This window comes from Phycodurus eques, chromosome 18 (assembly GCF_024500275.1).
Source record: "Phycodurus eques isolate BA_2022a chromosome 18, UOR_Pequ_1.1, whole genome shotgun sequence".
Lineage (NCBI taxonomy): Eukaryota > Metazoa > Chordata > Actinopteri > Syngnathiformes > Syngnathidae > Phycodurus > Phycodurus eques.
Genome location: NC_084542.1, coordinates 332091 through 353413, shown reverse-complemented (window position 1 = coordinate 353413; position 21323 = coordinate 332091). Strand labels below are relative to the sequence as shown.

The following is a 21323-nucleotide window of genomic DNA, read 5'->3' as shown; positions in this document are numbered from 1 at the left end:
CTACTAAATACCTTTTCAGTGAAGTCCGATCAAGGGCTGTATGTCTAATTTCTTAAGAAACCATTACCGTGTTAGAGGACTCTAACATGAGCCGTCACCTTTCTACCAAGCTTGCTGATTATGCTAACAGCCAATCAACGAAGGGAATGATGGCTACGGCTCAGAGGTTAAAATCAAGCTTGCGGCTTTATCTGACAAACTGCCATTCAAGATTCAGTCACACAAGACCCTGAAACACCGCCACGGGAGCTGCAGCTGGAACTGATTGATCTCCAATGCGATACTGTCTTAAAAGAGAAGTGCAAGTCTCAAAATGGATGAGTTTTATGCTTCATTAAGCGGAGATAAATTTCCAAAAATCCAGAAGATGGCACAGAGCATGCCGGTGGTGCTCTACATTTGTGTGTGAACAGACTTTTAGTGTGATGAACACCAACAAACATCCTACAGATCCCAGCAGAGTGATGAAAACCTCAGATGTGTTCTGAGAATTGCCACAACAAAACTAAAACCAGACAAGGACGCACTGGAAAAAAAAGGTGCTCAACAAAAAAACACTGTTCCCATAAAAAGTAAATCTAAGTATTAACAATACAATGCCTTTTTTTGCTTGTTTATTGTTGCTATGTAAGCATGTGGTCCTGGCTTGACCCGCCTGTCAACTTTTAAAAGTCAATGAGGCCCCTGAGCCAAAACGTTTGCCCACCCCTGCTCTAGATCCACAAAGACACAATGTCGCTCCTTCTGACCTTCTCTGTACTTTTCCATCAACATCCTCAAGGCAAATAATGCATCTGTGGTACTCTTTCCGGGCATGAAACCATACTGTTGCTCGCAAATACTCACTTCTGTCCTGATCGTAGCCTCCACTACTCTTTCCCATAACTTCATTGTGTGGCTCATCCACTTTATTCCACTATCGTTCCCACAGCTCTGCACATCACCTTTGTTCTTAAAAATGGGCACCAGCACACTTTTCCTCCATTCCTCAGGCATCTTCTCACCCGCTAGAATTCTGTTGAACAAGCTGGTCAAAAACTCCACAGCCACCTCTCCGAGATGCTTCCATACCTCTTCTACTCTCCCCTCTCTCTCATTTTCCTCATTCATCAACTCCTCGAAGTATTCTTTCCATCGATCTAGCACACTGCTGGCACCAGTCAACACATTTCCATCTCTATCCTTAATCACCCTAACCTGCTGCACATCCTTCCCATCTCTGTCCCTCTGTCTGGCCAGCCTGTATAGATCCTTTTCTCCTTCTTTAGTGTCCAACCTGCCATACATGTCATCCTATGCCTCTTGTTTGGCCTTTGCCACCTCTACCTCGCATCTCAATGTATTCCTTTCGCCTCTCCTCGGTCCTCTCCGTGTCCCACTTCTTCTTAGCTAACCTTTTTCCTTGTATGATTTCCTGTACTGTGAGGTTCCACCACCAAGTCTCCTTCTCTCCTTTCCTGCCGGGCCTATGACCCATCCTCGATGTACCGGCTCAGCAACTCCATACACTAGTTGACTAACATGCATGTGATATTTTGTTCATTAACTAATAAGCTCGAGAGAAACACTATAGACTTTAATTACTTGGAATCACTTATAACAACACAGGTTATACTAACATATCAACTCACAGGTTCTTACAGGCGTTTCGACACTAAAAAAAGAATCCCACCGCACCACTCGACCGTAGCACTGCCTTCCTCATTTTCCCACATCCTGTCCTAGCCTTTTCTGTCCTTTCTAGCCTGGTTCTCTTGGTTAGTTATTGCATGTCCTCACCGGGTGTCCCCCCTCCAACCTCTCCCCCCAATCTACAAATAACTGTTGTAATGTTAATTGTGTTTAAATATCCAGACTGTCTCACTATTGTTCTGCTGTGGTTCTCACCCCTAGTCTCCTTGTCCACTCTGTCCCCCTGTCTGTCCCCTAAAACCCTTTTCTGTCTGGTTGCATTTTCAATAAACATCAGATTAATTGAAAAAAAGTAAAATAAATTAAGATGAGGGAGTATTTCAAACTCCCCTTTCAAACTGTTCCAGCACAAAGACATACAGATTCGCCATTTTGCAAGACCATGCAGCTGAACAGGACAGGTTTAAAAAAAAAAAAAAAAGAACGAAAACAGCAAACCGTCCCATTAAGGTGACTTGATGTTGCACTGTATTGTTTTTGTGTGCGTTGGGGGAGGCTTGGACCAATGAGGACATAAATGAATTCTACATCGACTTAACGATATGAATTTTCTCAATGTCAAATAATGCGAGGAAAACATACAGTACCGGTTTAAAAAATGCGGAGGAGGCAAGGCAGGTGTGAAGGTTAAATTAAAAAAAGGTATCGATTGAAATCAAAAAAGTACTTGAGACATCCATCCATCCATTTTCCGAACCGCTTATTCCCATTAGGTTCACGGGCGTGCTGGAGTCTATCCCAGCTATCTTCGGGCGAGAGGCATGGTACACCCTCCATTGGTCGCCAGCCAATCGCAGGGCACATATAAACAAACAACCATTCGCTCTCACATTCATACCTACGGGCAATTTAGAGTCTTCAATTGACCTACCATCCATGTTCTTGGGATGTGGGAGGAAATCTTAGTACCCAGAGAAAAACGCACGCAGGCACGGGGAAAACATGCAAACTCCACACAGGCGAGGCCGGATTTGAACCCGGGTCATCAGAACGGTGAGGCAGATGTGCTAACCAGTCGACCACCATGCCGCCCTAAATAAGAACAAAACAAGTATTTAATAGACATAATTTGACAGCCTGTAAATATTCTCATTCATCCAGGTCATTTCATTCTCAGGGCATTGAATGGATCAGTGAGTCTTAACTAAGACTTGTTGCATGAAGACTGCTCGGATGAGAGGGGAAACATCTTCTAAGACAACCAGAACAATCCATATCAATGCCCTGAGGACTTTCGACAACGGCTTTCGACAATTAACTGAGAGCAAGTGAACAGAAACTGGGAATTAAATAGAAAGATATTAACATGACAAGGCACGCGCGTCTATGCCAGACTCAAGTGGCTGGAGGAACCTGATTGGCAGACACAAGCAAATAGGGCTGACAAGAAGAGTGGCGACGAAGACACAATGACCAGAGAGATAAGGTACAAACAAGACACTGGGAAACAAAACCAAATCAGATTAAAACAATGCAAAGCAAATCCAAAAGGTCAACGAATATGCAGACCATGAACTCAGGAAGTACAGTCTGGTCAAGTAAGAATGTGCATAAAGAACAAAGACAATGTTCAGACTTGTAATTGATTGAATGCATAAAAATACTTGGATGAACATCATGTTTGTTTTAAATTATTAAATCAAAGCCATTTCTTTAAATCTAGCCATATTATAGTTTTTTTGGCCATGACTGGCAAAATATGTTTTCCTTTGTTAACCATGATCAAAGAAAAATATGCATTTTAAGTTTGCATGTTATTCTATGCTCGTGAATGCATGTCTGTGACTGACACAAGCCCTCTTTGCAACTCTGGTTGTAGTTTATGATTCAAGAACCTGAACTAGAAATTGTGATACATCTTGTGTGGAATATGAACTATGATAGGACAAAAAGACAGGCAGTAATAAAATCATGCATAATACTTGGGAAGTCATTTATTGTATAAGATACTCACAACCCACTGGCGGTGTCTAAAGTATGAAACATGAGCGTGTGGTGGTATTGGCCACAAACATGAACAAGGAAAATGAAAAATTAAAAATTGCTTCACAGTGGTTGCTCATGTGTCAGGCCAGTAGCATGCCGCTTACCCCCAACCAAATAGGTCAGTCGAAAATGATCCTGACTAATGTTCCCTCTAATTTTTCATGTGTCAGGGCAGACATAAAAGCTCCTTGAGCGCACTGAGGACCACTGTGAGCAAGATCAGATGTGCCCGCTGTGGCCACACACCTGTATGACACCTGTTCAAAACCTTGGATCATAGCAAGTTGCATGACTTATTTAAAGAACCAAATTACAGCAGCAATTTTCATTGGTTAACTTTCCATATAATTGATTTGGCCCACTTGAAATGAAAATGCTTTAACCACAGGAGTCCTGAATTTTCTTTTTTTTGCGCAGCATAGATTTTCTTGTGCGGGGAGTACGTGCGAGCAGTGCAGTGCGCGATTGCGCAGGCGCGCAGCTTAGAGGGAACATTGATCCTGACCTATCTGCCTGTGGTGTGTGGCGTGTATTTAGAGCAATTTTTATGTCCCTGACTTGCTCTGGTTGGTGCCGACAATCGTGAATGACATTTGCATTATTTCCCATAAATAATGTGAAGTCAACACCAATTACAGCCGAGCTACGTAATTTTTGATCGTCACGTGAAACGTAACATGGTTGATTAGGGAGCGTCATGGACTTTGCACTGTAGTCTGAATTCAGAAATAATTACAATTATAATTATATATATATATATATATATATATATATATATATATATATATATATATATATATATATATTAATAATGTGGCACTGTGGACGACTGGTTTGCACATCCACCTCACAGTTCTGAGGACCCGGGTGGAAAAAAAAGAAAATGTCACGGCCCGAGTATAACCCGCCGGCCATTCGAACCTTTATTGCTGGGTTCTTTTATTTTGGTCCAGGTAACACTTCAATGATTACGCCGGACGGAAAGTTTAACAATTCATTTGAAAATACAAAGTCAAACAATTAGTTAGTGAAGGTTCAGCGCTGGGCTCTCCTACACTTGGTTCAGAACAACGGCCATGGGGAAGAGACCCGTCCAAGCTTCAGCCTGCTTCTTTTATGGTCAAAACTGTTTCCCGTCGTGATGTCACGCAGTCTCGGACCAATCCTAGCTTCGGCTTAGTGTCTGGGTGCGTTCGGAAATTCAGTAAGGCTTTAATGGTGTACTAGTGAGTGTTTATCTAAAGTCGAAAGTCATAGGTGAGAAAACATCACACAGAGAGGAAATAACGATTTTGACTCCCCGTTACAACACATCCCTCCGCCAAAAAATCCATGAGTCCCAAAAATGAAAAAAAGGTCCACTCCATACAAATACAGACATCAATGCAAATCCCTCTCTTCAAATGAAATGTCCACATTTCAAACTAAAACATATTACAGATGTCATGGCCCTGTGTTTCAAATTGTTTTTCTTTGTGTTGCAGTCTCTGGGTGAGCGAAGGTGGGCGTTGACATCGGTGACGCACCTGCCATGCATTGTAATCATCAGCCTTTTCAGGGGGCACCGTGACAGTGTGTGGGCATCGGAATATTCACTCATTTTTGCCCCGTGTTGGCCGCCGTTCTGACCGCTGTCCAAATTTAGGTTCTATACGATTATACCACACGGACCTTCTGTCTTCTCTTTTTTGGGATCTGCCCTTAACGGCATTGCCGTCCGTGACAACAGAGGCTGCTCAGACAAATATATAATCTCACAATCTCATTAAGTGGAGGAAAATAAACTAACTAGGATTCCCATGTTAGTGTATTTGTTGTTACTTGGCTGTTTCTAAACATGTGTTGCCTTATGAGTGTTACTGTGTTCCCGACTTGACTTGAGTTTTTGGATTCAAGCAAAGAAATTATTCTTTGTAGGCAGTATCCAATTTTAAATGTTATAAATAAAAACTATGACAATAAATACTGTTAAATTAGTGAACAGACAATGTCTCAATGGACAGTTTTGCACAGCATGACTATTGCTGCAGCAATAACAGCGTTTGGCAGTACAGTATATAAACGTAAATATTGGATGGAGGTGAAGGAAGTGCACAGAAATATATAATTTGAAAATGTCTTTTTCAGAAAAATCTGCGTGAAGGCGCACAGAACCAACTAAAATATATCGAGAAGGACTCGGCCAACAGGAAAAAAGAGAGGTCTTCTGTTCTCCTGCTTTCGCCCCAGCTGTACCGTGAGCCTTCTTGCAATGCCATTAGTCTTACTGCAATGCACTCTATTCTATTCAATTCTATTCTATTCTATTCTATTCTATTCTATTCTTATTTAATTTTACGTTATCCTACCGACCTGGTTCTAAAAATGGGAAGCCAGATGCTTTATCGCATATTTTCTACTAGAGAATTTTTTGTCCGACCCTAAAACCATTTTGCCAAGTCATGTTTTATTTCTGCTTTTGTTTGGGACATTGAAACTGTGGTAAAAGAGGCTCTGAAGAACACTCTTTGCCCTGAAGATTGTCCTGAAAACAGGCTCTATGTGGTCCCGACCTTAAGGGGAAGAGTTATCCAGTGGGCTCACACTAACAGGACTGTATGTCACCCAGGCAATGCCAAAATGCAATCTGTGGCCGAACAGCGCTTTTGGTGGCCTAATGTTAGACGAAATGTTATCAATTACGTCAATGCTTGTCAGGTATGCGCTGCGAACAAGCCCTCTCGTCAACGTCCTTCTGGGGAATTGCGACCCCTGCCAATACCATAACGTCCTTGGTCAGACATTTCCGTAGACTTTGTGACAGGATTACCGGCCTCTAAAGGAAATACCACCATTCTCACAGTTGTTGACAGGTTCTCGGAGATGGCACACTTCGTTGCACTGCCGAAACTCCCCTCAGCTAAAGAAACTGCTGAGTTGATGATAAACCAGGTATTCAAGTTTGATGGTTTTCCCAAGAATGTGGTATCGGATAGGGGTTCCCTAGTTTGGTGAAAATCTTGGCTCCCTCCAGGAACTTAAAGGTGGCGGAGATGAGAGGAAGAGGGCACCTGTTTTTCACAGTTATGTCGTTGAGACCCCGGTAATCGATAAAGGGTCGCAGAGTCTTGTCCTTCTTGTCCACAAAGAAAAATCCTGCTCCCGCAGGGGATGAAGATGGGCGAATGATCCCGGCTGCCAGTGATTCTTCCACATACTCCTTCATAGCCTCGTGTTCCGGCCCTGAAAGAGAGAACAACCTCCCCTGCGGAGGTGTTGTTCCAGGCAGCAAGTCAACTGCACAGTCATAAGGTCTGTGGGGTGGAAGGGATTTGGCTTTGGACTTCTTTAATGTCATAGTAACAGGTGGGCACTTGAGACAAGTCAGGATCCCCAGATGGGGTCTGTGGTATATCATTTGAAAAATATCCCTGAACATCACATGGAGGGTTGAAACAGTTCTGGGCGCAAGTGCTGCTCCATTACATAATCTGCCCAGAGGACCAGTCAATGTGGGGGTTATGTAATTTCAACCATGGGTTCCCTAAAATAACATGGTGATTCACGGCGTCAAAATTATGAAAACTAATGCGTTCTGAGTGGGAATCAGGAAATGTCAATGTGAGTGTTTGGGTGCGGTGAGTAAGCTTGCCCATAAAACTGCCGTCTGCTGCATAGGTGTTGTGGTGGTGTTTTATTTGAAAGGTTCTAAAGTGCATCCGTCTCACGAAAAGGGAGTTGAGTAAGTTTGCGTCAGAAACAGAGTCAATTAATGAATACAGGTGTATTCATTTCTTGATCAGGAGAGCATAGTGTCACTTTAGGAAGAACCCGGGTAGAGTCTTCCTGAATGAAATTTAGACTCACCGCTCCCGTGCCCTTGCTACCGGCACCGGCAACATTGACGTGACAGTTGCTCACGGAATGACCCAACTGCCTACAGTAGAAGCACCGCCTTTCCCTCAGCCGGCGTTGACGTTCCTCAGGGGAGAGATGGAACCTGCCCAGTTGCATGGCTTCATCCGTGCCGATGCTAGCCAGTGGATTGAGACTGGAAACAGGGGATCTGCCTTGGTTTGGCTGGTCACCGAGACTCGTCCTCCAAGTGCACGGTGACGTAGCCCTCCGCCGAACTCCGTCCAGCTCGCGATCCAAAAGCCTTTGTCGATTTTTACGGCGAGAGCGACGAGAGTGTCCAATTCGGTCAGCAGGTCTAGTGGGACGAAATGATCCTTGACGGCGTGGGATAATCCTTGAAAAAAATGCATCGAGCAGTGCCCTGTTATTCCACTGACTCTCAGCTGCTAGAATGTGAAACTCAATCGCGTAATCTGACACCCTGCGTTTGCCTTGGTGTAAGGTGACAAGGGAGAAAGCTGCCTCACGATCTGGTGTGGAAAACTGAAAAATTTGTTCCATAGTCTTTACGAAAAAAGCCCATGAATGACACGCGACGGAATCCATTCATCAGCAGCCCACGCCTCCGCGCGACCAGTCAAGTGGGAAATGACTAAAGCGATCTTTGCCCGCTTGGTGGGGAAGGCAGCTGCAAAGTCGAGTTCGCACTGAGTGATGAACGGCTTAATATTCCCAGAATCTCCAGAGAACCTCTCCGGTCGAGAGAGCTGTGGGCAGACAGCAGCGGAGGTGGCTGCATGGTAAGTGCTTCACATTGAAACGTTGGTACCGTGGCGGTATCGGGTGTTGTGCCAACTGGTTCCTTCTTCTGAATCATTTTCATAAGAACTTCAAACTGTGAGGCCACCTGTCTCTTCATTTTGTCCTGATGCTCTAACAGTCCCTCTAGATGAAGGTGGATGGCAGCAAGCTGCTCATCCTGCTTCGAAAGGCGTTGACCCTGCGCTTGAAGGGCTTTGCGCACCAGGTCTGAGTCTGCTGGGTCCATGTTATGGCCAGTTCGTTCTGTCATGAACGGAACAGAGGATAGGACCCAAAAATGCACGACCCCGAAACAAATGGACAGTTTCAAAAAGAGAGGTTTAATATACGGGCAGAGGTCGGTCCACAGGCAGGCAATCCAAAAAAGGCAACATTATCCAAAAACGCGAGGCAAAAAGGCGAGGTCGATAATCGGAACAGGGTCTAGTCTTAATGTGAGTCTGTGACGTGGAAACAAGGAATGCTGGAATGCGAGGACAAGGTACAACTAACTGGCGACTAGAAAGAATGAGACACGAGGTTAAATGCAAGGGGTAATTAGGGTAAACGAGGCACAGGTGGGGTAGATGCTCTCAGGAGCAGGTGTGTACGAGACAGGGGGGAAACAACAACCGGTACACACACCCATGACACTGAGAGGTGCGGAAGTCTCATTGAAAGTTATAAAAATTGTTTGATTGCAGTGATTACCTCAAAAGGTTGTGCAACAAAATATTATAACTTAACTAATAGTATTATAATTTAAAGGTGGAAAAAAGAGCAAACTATCAATATTTATCACTGGTCAAATCTCAGCATAGAATACATTGCATTCGAAAAAATATCTGCGGAACACAAAATTTACTACATAATTACATAGATAGCTGGTCGCCTTTCATCAGCATGTTGAACCTAAATCTTTGATTCCTCTGCCTGTGTCGTAAGTATTTATTTACTTTTTCTCTCTCCCTCTGATGGCTGGAATGGGGCTGACTACATTGGTGGGCCCTGTGCGGTGGGGGGTTCTCGCGCTCCCGCGGGTGATAGGAGCGGCGGTGCCCGGGCCCGTGGGGAAGTGGACAGCAGTGGTAGCAGGCCGGCGTAGGGTTTCTGCATTCTCCTCCGGGTGGCCGGTTTTGGGGCGCTCTGGTGGGGCCGGTGGACCCTTGGTGTGGGTGGTGAGCAATCTGACGTGTCGCTCTCTGATGAGAGCAAAATTGAACTCTTTAGATGCCATAATGCACACCACGTTTGGAGGAGAAATGGCACTGCACGTCACCCTAAAAACACCATACCAACAGTGAAGTTCGGAGGTGGGAATTTGATGGTGTGGGGCTGCTTTTCAGCAAATGGTACTGGTAAACTTCACATTATTGAAAGAAGGATGAATGGGCAACTCTACCAAGACATTCTTGACAAAAATCTGCTGCCATCTACGAGGATGATGAAAATGAAACGGATTGAATGCAATTGGAAAATAAAGCTGCTGGAATGTCCCAGCCAATCACCTGGCTTGAATTCAATCGAAAATCTATGGAAAGAACTAAAAAACAAGGTCCATAAAAGAAGCCCACGGAACCTTCAAGATTTGAAGACCGCTTGTGTGGAGGAATGGGCCAAAATCACACCAGAGCAATGCATGCATCTAGTTTCTCCATACATCAGGCATCTTGAAGCATTGTAAACAAAGGCTTTTGTACAAAGTATTCAATAAATACCAGTTGGCGTGTTCAATACTTTTTCCCTGTGTCATTTCACATTATTACACACAACTTAATTTCTGATCTTATTTGTTCTACATTATATGTATGTATGGATTACCTGGGTTGTTCCTAAAATTTGGTGAAATTTTCATGACAATAGCACCTTTGGAAATATATTTAGTGAGAAAAATGGTGACGTACGAAATACTTATTTCAGTCGCTGTACACACGCGCACACACACACACACACACACACACACATATATATAGATATATATCACACACACACACATATATATATATACACACAGTATATGGAGAAAAAAGGCTGGTTTTAGATAACATTGCTTTCATCATCATAAGGGCAATGGTAAACTATGTATTTATCTTCTCTTGCTCTCCTCTCTCTTTCATTTTCCTCCCTTTCCATCTGTATGTGATTTAGACACACTGGCTCAGGCAGTGGGGGAGGGCGGTTTCACCAAGTGAGAAGATTCAGCGCTGGAAATAAGGGGGCGAAAGGGAGGAAGTTCACACAACTTTGTTTATTCTCCTCCGTCTGGGAGAGAACTCGGCGCAGTGACAAATCAAGACATTGGAGCAGTGGGAAAGTGGAGCACGGGGAGCTACACGGAGACTCTCCCACTGTCTGACTGTACTGACAGAGGCAGATAGGAAGAAGTCCACTCAGCAAAAACAGAATATGGCTCCTAAATCAATGCGCTACCTCTGCCTTTTCGGTATTCTCTTTGGGATTGCCTTTTCATCTTCTGTTGTCAGCCTTGGAACAGAGCCAGAGACATCGTTGAAAGTAAGACGTTTAACATTATGTTGTTTTCGAAACCGTGCTTGCCAGCACTGACTTTCTGACTTTTGAAACCAGTACAATAGTATTCACTATGTATGCAGTTTATGCAGGATGGGTGTTGGTAAATGCAAGAATGGTTCTATTTTGAATTGTATTGCTGTGTTTTGGCAATTCTCTTCTGGTTAAACTGTGAGATGTTATATATGAGCGTGTCATGAGGGGAGCCTCAATACTTACTAGTTAGTGCTTTCACTATTGCCATGTCCCTTTGGCCCCACCCTGACGAAGGAAAGCAAAATACGGTATTTACATTTTTCCTCTATGTTGTCATAAAGTGTTACGCTGTATTGCATTCTTATCAAAGCCTATATTTCTATTCACACCTATTTGATAGAAAATTCCTTTTAATTGCGTTTCAAATCCATTTTCCTGTAAACAATTGTGTTTGTACTGACAAGAGACTTCAAAGGAATTGATGCATAAAATACTGTATTTAAATATTGTACAAGAGAATTATTCTGTTTTGTTCAACAGTATTGAACATTTTAAATCAAAAAAGCATTTCAGATAATATACATGCTCTACTGATTATTGACTGTTGTTTCGCATTACACGTATTTGGACCAATGTACTTTGTCTTTGTAATTTATCGTAATTGTAGTGATTTTAGATTTTGTAGTAAATTAATGTGAATACAACTTCATGTGATAATGGTTTATTTGTACAGCCCATAATCACAAAGGAGTCTCAAAGGGTTGACAAAGATCGGCGACATCCCCTGATCGAAACCCTCTCAACTTGCAGATTGGGAGCATTCGGCTGTGTGATTTCAAGATCTGTCAGTTTGCTAAATCCCAATCGTCTACCTAATCGAACAATGTCTAACCATGAATTTAATGTCCAAGTTCTTAATTTACAGTCCATGTACTTGCAGTATGTGTCCATGGCCCCCCGCATAATACTCCATTTTGTTGGTCTAACTTTTAATGTAAGGATTGGGCGTTAGTTAAATGGGATTTATAGAGAGATTTTGTTTCCAAACAGGGAAGAAGAAATCCTCACAGCGTGGCCGATGAAAATGTCTTCACTGTCCCTATGTCTCAAGAGTCTTCTGAGTAGACTGCTCACTTACTCCCACAGACGTTCTGTGTGCAGTTAGGATGACATTCTCATGACCCCACATTTCTTTCCATTTTAAGGACCTTCCAGGGGAGTTAGCATGAATAAGTCCTAAATTTAAGCCCCCCTCCAAAGGTCGAAGGAGTTCATGCGAAATGCGATTTAATCATCAAGCTGTTATCATTAAATCAACACAATGAGTTAACTCTAAAAAAATCTTTAGCTAGATGGAGACAGAGACATTTGGTAGATTGACATACATGCACTCAACCTAAGCAATGCCTAAATCATATTTCAAGTTCTCTTTATAAAACAACACTCTGGATAGGGGCTCCACATTTCAAAAGATTGGGCATGGGCTGAACAGACCAGTGAGGGTGTTGACTCGGAGGAGCACAAGACACGTTTTTGTGTTTGATACTATTTCGGCTCTGCCTCACACACACACGCATACACACACACACACACACAGCTTCAGGAAATACCAAAGCCGAATCATGGTGACACACAGGCTGTAAAAGGAGTTTGAACAATTGAAATACTGTGACTTGCTGAATGTCATCTTTGTTATCCAATAGACTGAGAATAGTGGGAGGGACACTCAGATGTTAAATAGTTACTGGCTATGATCACTTTTGATGCCAAATGTTTCATTTCCAGTGATGTCGCATGAAGAATGATGGTTAATGTTTTATATAACCTATGTATATAAAACTGCATAAACATTTTCAACTACTGTTACTTAGGCTCGGAACCGCTCACTAAATCCTCATCGTTATGTTGACAGTACTGACTGTGAATGACTTCCAAGTCAGAATCGAATCGTTACTCCGAAATAAAGACAGACAGCTTTAACGAAAAACAGACAATTAAGGAAAACAATGTGACGGGACTTGGCCAAAATCAGCTAACTTCTCAAGAACCGCATGCCAAACGCAGCAGGATGTTGAACTGCATCCACAAAGACCTCCGCTATGTCGACTCAGACAGGCAGCATGATGTATTGTGCTCAATGCAACAGTGGCGTCAGAACATTCAGGGATTCTTACCTTTAAAAATGATGTGTAAGTGATTTACTCTTTACTCAATTGTCAATCTTTAACATAAAAGCATGACAAAAATGTACCTAAAGCTAAAGCAGAGAGTAGACAGTGTGACAAACTTCCATTATGGTCCTCAAACTCTTTTTTCTTTCTTTCTTAAAAACAAACTCATTCTCTGTCAGGGTTGTGGATCCTGCATTTGTTCTCTCCATGTTAACTAGTATACACACTACGAGCACAGTTTGCAAACATCCATTCAATCCATTTTCCATACTGCATATCCGGGCATGCTGGAGTACATCCCAGCTATCTTCGGGCAAGGGGCAGGATACACCCTGAACTGGTTGCTAACCAATCGCACGGCACATATAAACAAACAACAATTCACACCGACAGGAAATGTGGACTCTTCCATGAACCTACCATGCATGTTTTTGGCATGTGGGAGGAGACCGGAGCACCTGGAGAAAAACCACGCAGGCACGGGGAGAACATGCAAGCGCCACACAGCCGAGGCTGGATATGAACCCGGGTCCTCAGAACTGTGAGGCAGATGTGCTTACCAGTCGTCACAGTGCCGCTCCCCCTGCAAACAAATAATAATAACGATTAAATTGACATTTATCAGTAAGTGTAATTTGTGGCTTGGTGACGAAGTGACTTAATGACTCATTAACATGAATAGTACTTTTTTCTATTTGGAAAATTCTCTAATATTTACATTGAACACTTTTGCTCCCACGTAACTCAAACCCTGAAATGAGATCATGTTGGAGGAGAGCTACCCTTCTTGACCATCTGCTGCATTTCTTATAAGGACTCCAACCCCTTTCCCATGCATTCTCTACTGTGTAAGCACTGCAGCTGTTTGACACGTCATACTGTGGTCAAAGAGCCAAGGTCTGAGCCAGCTCCAAACACTTTAGGTGACTTTACAAAATGTAAATAACAGATTTATTTGTCATCCTCAAATGTGATTACTTCAAGTCAAATTTTGGACATCCTTTTAGAAAAGAACTATTCAATTCATCGCATGTTTAGATGGGGCAAAGATCGGGCATGTGGCTCGTCTACATTTGCAATTTACATTCAAACCTCCACATCGAAATGCTCATCAATCTCAACAATGAAACTGGTGAATAGAAAGCATGTTTCTAATAAACATGCTCTACCGGCAATTAAACCAACACAATTTGTAGCTATAACTAAGCAAATGCATTCATGGCTAATTTGTAAGAAGACAGGTACAATGGTTACACTTAATTAACAATTTATTCACTTGAATTACCCTTTATATTATAAGCGAGTCCCTTTTCCACGAGTTATCATCTCAGACATTCAATGCAGCTTTTTTCCCCCTATAGCTGTCAATTGCAAAGAAATGCCAAGATTAAACCTTCCTCCAACTGAAATCATTTACCTGCAAATATCCGATCCACATAACCATTCCATTTATTTAAAAAAGCTCTGTCTTCTTAGAAATAACTACTTGTCACTTAATAACACCACCACAACACCCTTACAGCTCCCACTATAACTGTATTTGTCCATGATTCTGCCTGTTTGCTGCGCATCCATTGACACAAGCGTGAACATACTAATTACATGAACCCTGTTAATTCTGTATGAAGGCCTGGATGGCCTTGAACGTCTTAAACTTTCATGAAAAGAAAACCAAACCGATGGTGTTTGGTACCTGTGGCCAGTTTTAATGTGTTTTATAAATCAATCATTTAGTTGACTTGAGCGACTTTGTTCTTGTATTGCTGTAGTTCTATTGCGGCGTCGTATCATTTTATTGTTTTTGTTTGTTTGTTGTGTTGTACATCGTCTTGTTTATTTGTGACTATTCTGTACATTGTTTGATGTATGATCCCCTTCAAATTGAGATAGCATGTCTCGAGGGCTTACTCCTAATAATAAAGAATATGCTCTTCTCATGACGAGGCTGTCTTTAGCAACTTGCCTTGCCATCTTTGTTTCTGCATACACGTATGTATCCAATATCCCTTTTCAAAGCATGCTTGTTTATATGGTCGGTCACAGCACTGTGTTATTTGTTTGCCGATGTTATGTGACATTGGTGCGAAATCTTGCAATAGACACAACCCTTGCCTGTAAAACATGCTGTTCCAACGGCATCATTTGTTTTTGTACTGCAGTTCATTCTCTCTAAATACTCTTTGTTGATATTCTCTGTTTCTCTGATGGGCTTAATCAATGAGGTGCAATTTCCTGGCATTTTGTGATGGATCTGGTCTTGCTCCTCTGTGGAAATTGTTACCAAACAAATCATTCTGACCAAATCATAATAAAAAGCAGCAGGAGGACATCGTAAGAGGACAATGAAAATAAAATGAAAAAAAATGAACATGAAAAAAGAATGGAAATATGAGCCATTAAGTAACTCCCTGTGAATCTTACCATGAACTAACTTGCCAGTGTCTAACTGGCACGTTTTAAGAATGTGCTTGTGTCCTGTGTAAACTACGTACATGACTACCATCATGAGACCTTCGAATGTCATGGGAGCGATGTCAAACGGGGAAGTCGCTCACACCTTCATTGTGGACTATTATTAAGCCCCAAAAGACATGACGAAAGTATTTGAGTACGTCATTAATTTAAGTAGGAAAGTAGCAAATTGACACTGTTAATTCAATGCATACAGTTAGGCTGGATTTGCACCACATCATGGTTGTCCACATATTTTTGTTTGAGGGTAAATAGGGGAAAAAAAAAAAGGCCCTTTTTTCTTCCATTACAAAATATCATTTGTTCACTCGCTCAGTTTTTAGAGCAGGCTATCTACTGACCGAAGGGTAGGTGGTTGAAATCCCGTCAAAGTGTCTTTGGGCAAAGCACTCAACCCTACATTTTCTCCAGGTTGACATTGTAAATGAAAAACTGTTCTCAATGGTCTTACTTGGTTAAACAAAGGAAATGAAATGATATTGTTTTTTAAAAATGGATATTCTTGTCCACTCCTCAGGTTTGCGCTAAGGGATTTTTCCTTAGTGAGCAAAACAAGTGTTTGCCCTGTAACTGCAAAGGCCATGCAGATCACTGTGAGGACATCACAGGCATTTGCATTGTAAGTTTCCACAAAGTTGATTTATTTATGTCGATGAAATTAAGCCACGTCCAGAGAATTGCTAGATCTTTGGTTACTTCTTATTTGTGATGAGATCACACGTTAGTAAGGCTAATCTGTTGCACTTGGCCTCTTTCAGAATTGCAGCGATCACAGTATGGGTGATTTCTGTGAAATGTGTGAAGATGGCTACATGCTGGCACCAAGCAAGGTTGGACGCCATAGCTGCCAACCCTGCGCTTGCCCTCTCTCTGTCCCTTCAAATAAGTAAGCCTTGTCTGTTCTTTTCCCTCAACCAGAAAGTTCGGTGTTGTCAAGCGGTGTGTAAAATTTGAAATAATTTGGTCTGTGTTTCTCTGGCCAGTTTTGCAGTCCACTGTGACAGGCAAGGTGACATTCAACGGTGCAAGTGCAAAGAGGGTTATGCTGGACATAGCTGTGAGAGGTGAGTGCTGGGTAGGCTTACATTGCCAAAGCAAGTAAGTAAGTAAGTCACTGAGTGAGGTCAACAAGCAGCTATGCATAAAAGAGATTGACAGTGACAATGTACTGTATATATTTTTGCCACATCACTTATACAGTAGCTGTTTTTACCATGTTTTATTTTCTGATGATGCATGACATTGGTATGAACCTCATGCTCCTGAAATTGAGCTGAATTCCTCTTAATATCTGGAAACATGTAGCAATTCCAAAAATGGTAAGATGGGAGAATGCCAAGAGAGAGAAAGGCTGCTGTATGGGGACAATTGTGCTGCTATGTGCATGGATATGCTTGAATTTAATAATGCTGTAGATTTGACCTGCCTATGCTACATGCATCGTTTGACGTTATATTTGATGGGGTTGGTTTAAGCTTGACAGCATTGGTGGGCTTAATTTTGAAAGACTACAAAATTACATTACAGATTTAATTAAAACACATTTTTTACACTCTTTTAATATGAGTCAGGCCCAAAAAATGTTGACGACAATTGGAGAATTCAGAAGCATTTTTGCAAATGACAACTGTTCTTTTCGTAAACTTCCACTTGACCTTGAGATCCTGTTAATATGATTTCTGTCTCAATTTACAGTGCTATGAAAAGTATTTGCCCTCGTCTCAAATTCGTTTTTTTTTTCCAGTTTCCCCCACTTGAATGTAAGATCATCAAACAAATTTAAATATCAGACAAAGATACTCCATGTAAACATAAAATGCCATTTTTAAATGGTGATTTTCCTCTATTAAGGAAAAAACATTTAAAGTTACATGGCCAGGTGTGGAAAAAGTACCTGTTTAATCATGAATTAACTTTGGCCAATCACATTTTTTTGAAAACTGAGTTTATTTTCACTGACCACACCCAGGACCGATTACCTCCAGACCTGTTCAATCAAGAAATCACTTAAATAGAACCTGTCTGACAAAGTCGGCCAAAATATCACAAAAAGCTGCGACAAAATGTCACCATCCAAAGACATTCAAGAACAGATGAAAACTGAAGTAATTATTAGTACGTATCAGTCTGGAAAGGGTTACAAAGCCATTCCTAAAGCTTTAGGACTCCAGCAAACCATGGTAAGAGCCATTATCCACAAATGGAGAAAACCTGGAACAACAGTGAACCTTCCCAGGAGTGGCCGGCCTACAGAAATTACCCCAAGAGTAAAGACTCATCCAGAAGATCACAAAGCAACCTAGGACAACATCTAAAGAACTGCAGGCCTCCCTTGCATCAGTTAAGGTCAGTGCTCATGACTCAACAATAAGGAAGAGACTGGGAAAAATTGGCATCCATGGCAGAGATCGAAGGCAAAAACAACTGTGGACCAAAAAAAACCATAAAGGCTTGTCTTAATTTTGCAAAAAAAAGTCCCAAGACTTTTGGGAGAATATTCTATGGACTGATGAGACGAAAGTTGAACTTTTTGGAAGGTGTGTTTCTTTGGCATAAATGTAAGGCAGCATTTCAGAAAAAGAACATGATTGTCACGATGAGTAATCGTATGATATTGGACTGGACCCAAAAGTAGATGGAGGCTGAGGAAGTAGATGAGAATGTTTTATTTGAGATTAGCTCAGGGGTAATATACGGTGGTCCGTCGGAACAAGGACCGTGCAGGCAGCGGGAGCACAGGCAGGTGGAATAGCTGGACGGCGTGACTGGAGTGGGCAGCAAAGTGGGTGATCCGGAAGGAACACTGGAGGTGAAACAGAACACAAGAGGATCGGTACACATGCAGGTATTCAAATAATCAATCGAACACAAGAGGACTCACGAGAGTCGGCCTTCGTCCCACGGGTGAGCGTTAATACTCTGGCGCTGGATTCCTGGATTTAGCAGGCTTATATGCAGGTAGTGATGAGTGCTTATTGAGAACAGGTGCCCGGGCAAGGAGGTGATAATTGCTAGAGAGAGAAAGAGAAAGAGAGAGAGAGAGAGAGAGAGAGAGAGAGAGAGAGAGAGAGAGAGAGAAAGAGAGAGAGAGAGAGAGAGAGAGAGAGAGAGAGAGAGAGAGAGAGAAAGAGAGAGAGAGAGCGGGAAAAGCGAGGCACACCCAAGTTCCAAAAAGTAATTGCAGGGCACAGACCATGACAATAATACCAGCATTCAAAACTTGGTGGTGTTGGTAGTGTGATGGTCTGGGGCTGCTCGCGTTTTCAGGACCTGGACGACTTGCTGTGATTAATGGAACCATAAACTCTGCTCTTTACCAGAAAATCCTGAGAGACAATGTTTGGCAATCAGGTTGAGACCCCAATCTGAAGTCACTTGGGTTCTGCAGCAGGACAACGATACAAAACACACCAGAGAGTCAACTTCAGAATGGCTTAAAAAAAAAAAAAAAAAGAAGTTTTGTGTGGTCCAATCAACGACTGGACTTGAATCTGATGCATGACCTTAAAAAGGCCGATCATGCTCGAAAACCCTCCAGTGTTGCTGAATTAAAGGGATTCTGCAAGGAAGAGTGGGCCAAACTATCTCCATAGAGATGTGAAAGACTCATTGCCAGTTACAGAAAACACTTGATTGCGACACTTACTACTATACTTTTTCCCCTTACTAAATAAAATCACCATTTAAAAACTGCATTTTTTTGTTTACATGAGTTATCTTTGTTTGATATTTACATTTGTTTGATGATCTTAAACAAAGTCTGGAAACACAAAAATTGGAGAAGAAAATGCATTTTCATGGCACTGTACATGTCATCCACACAGTTTGTTACAAGTAGCATAAGTGTTTTTTTTTCATGTATTTGTTCATTATTAAAGATGTATAAATCCAATGGGGAACAAAATAATTATTTAAAACAGTTTGGACAATAACAGAGCCAAACAACAACAACAACAAAAAAAGACAACTGAATCTAAACCAAAAAGTTACTTTTTGCTTCATTTTTCTCTGTCCAGGTGCGCCCCTGGTTACTATGGCATGCCAATGACAATCGGTGGTTCCTGCAAGCGATGTGACTGCAATGACAACTCTGACCCAAACCTGATCTTTAATTGGTGCCACAATGTGACAGGACACTGCCAGCACTGCTGGGGCAACACTGGCGGGCCAAATTGTGAAAGGTGTGCGCAGGGTTTCTACGGCGATGCCATCGGTGCCAAGAACTGCAGAGGTGCGGGGGCAGATGTGAATGTTAACACCGTGATTTAGAAGGAAGGAGGTAGAAGCTGTGAAGGTAGAACTGTTTGGGAGTTTTAATGGATTGACACAGTTGCTCCTGGTTAAAAGCTGATCAGTATTCTTTTAGCACACGATGATAAGAAGTAGTGTTACATTATATTGGAGCTGACCTTTGAGTAGATTAAGGACTTATCAGATAATTTCTCCTTTTGTTGTAGAGAGTTTCATATCAGTGACATAAATATGCCACCAACAGAAGGTTTTAATGAAGTGGCGTTTCTCTTTGAGGCATTGCAATTCTAAAAATAAACTTTTCAACAGTGCCTGTGATATCATTTTCCCTCGAACAAAATGCTCTGTGTCCTGTGTCTGTCACAGAGTGTGAATGCAGTAAATGTGGTACATCCTCATGTGATGACAGGACAGGAGTGTGTCACTGTAAACCAGGCGTCACCGGGCGACTCTGTGACCACTGTGAGGTAAGACAAACCTGAACAAGCAGTTATTTTGTGCATCAAGTTAAATCAAAGAAAGTCATTTGACCACTGAATAAACCCAAATGTATTTCTAACATGCATTGACCATGCAACCTGTACACTTCATTAGTGATATTACATTTCTGGTCTTTCAAACATCATACTGTATACTCTCAGCCAACCCAGCTGGGGTTGATCAGGCCCCATCTTGTGCCCAGATAGCGCTACCCCACCCACAGTTCTCCTCTCCTTATCCACAGCCACCTTGAGGCAACTTTTACATTGGAATTTGGCATACAGGAGGTCCAGTGTTTTATTCCCTCTCGTTGCACAGTCTACATGTTGTGTGAAGTTGTTCTTCGACGAGGGAGAGGAACATGATTGAAGTCTCCACTGATTACTATGAGGACAACGGGATCCTGAGATTGCAATTACGCGACCACAGCGTGCACAACCTCACTTGCGTTTGCTGCATGCCAAACGTTGAATGTAAAAAAGAAACAGCTGCAGTTTTTTATTTTTATTTTGAACACTACAGATTAGTCAATAATTTGTAAAATAATAGACCCACATGGGGATCGACCAATAGGTTTTAGCTTGTTAAACTGTAAAGTGATTTAATTTAGTTATAGAATACTCAACAAACCAGAGTTATATCAATCAAACCAATTCCGTGCAAATATTTGAATGGGCCCTGCGCCACTTTGTGGAGGAAATGTTGGATCCCAGGGTGAAAAAGGTTTAGAACCCCTTGTAAGTTACTGGGCCCTAACATTGTTTTTTTTTGTACTTGTAATCTAGGATGGTTACTCGGGTTTCTCCAGCTGCCAAGGCTGTCAGAGATGTGAATGTAGGCCAGCTTCTCTTCGTCCCACCTGCCATTCTCTCACTCACAGCTGTCTGTGCCGCCCGGGTGCCGGAGGTCGTTACTGTGAGAGGTGCCTCCCAGGCTATTGGGACTATAGCCCCTCTGGCTGCAAGAGTAAGTAGTCCATGGATCATATAGCAAGCAATTGTTCTCAAGTTCTCTTGACGAAATGGTCTCTAAACATCTGCTTCCAGTCCAACACATGAAATGTGTTTCCGCTGAATATTCTCAAATCCCAAGTAGACCCAGACACATTGAATATACTGTATACAATTT

At 42.1% G+C, this 21323-nt stretch overlaps 1 protein-coding gene across 1 annotated transcript in view; it reads left to right on the top strand.

Moving 5' to 3' along the window:
* The first annotated feature begins 10416 nt into the window (after positions 1-10416).
* The window catches only part of lama4 (laminin, alpha 4), a 69679-nt gene continuing 58772 nt past the window's right edge, over positions 10417-21323 (top strand). Inside the window, exons 1-7 of the mRNA XM_061704152.1 lie at positions 10417-10830; positions 15982-16083; positions 16223-16350; positions 16448-16528; positions 19481-19695; positions 20082-20182; positions 20981-21161. Of these exons, the coding sequence (XP_061560136.1) occupies positions 10723-10830; positions 15982-16083; positions 16223-16350; positions 16448-16528; positions 19481-19695; positions 20082-20182; positions 20981-21161 (916 nt within the window). The 5' untranslated portion in view covers positions 10417-10722. The remainder of the gene's footprint in view (positions 10831-15981; positions 16084-16222; positions 16351-16447; positions 16529-19480; positions 19696-20081; positions 20183-20980; positions 21162-21323) is intronic.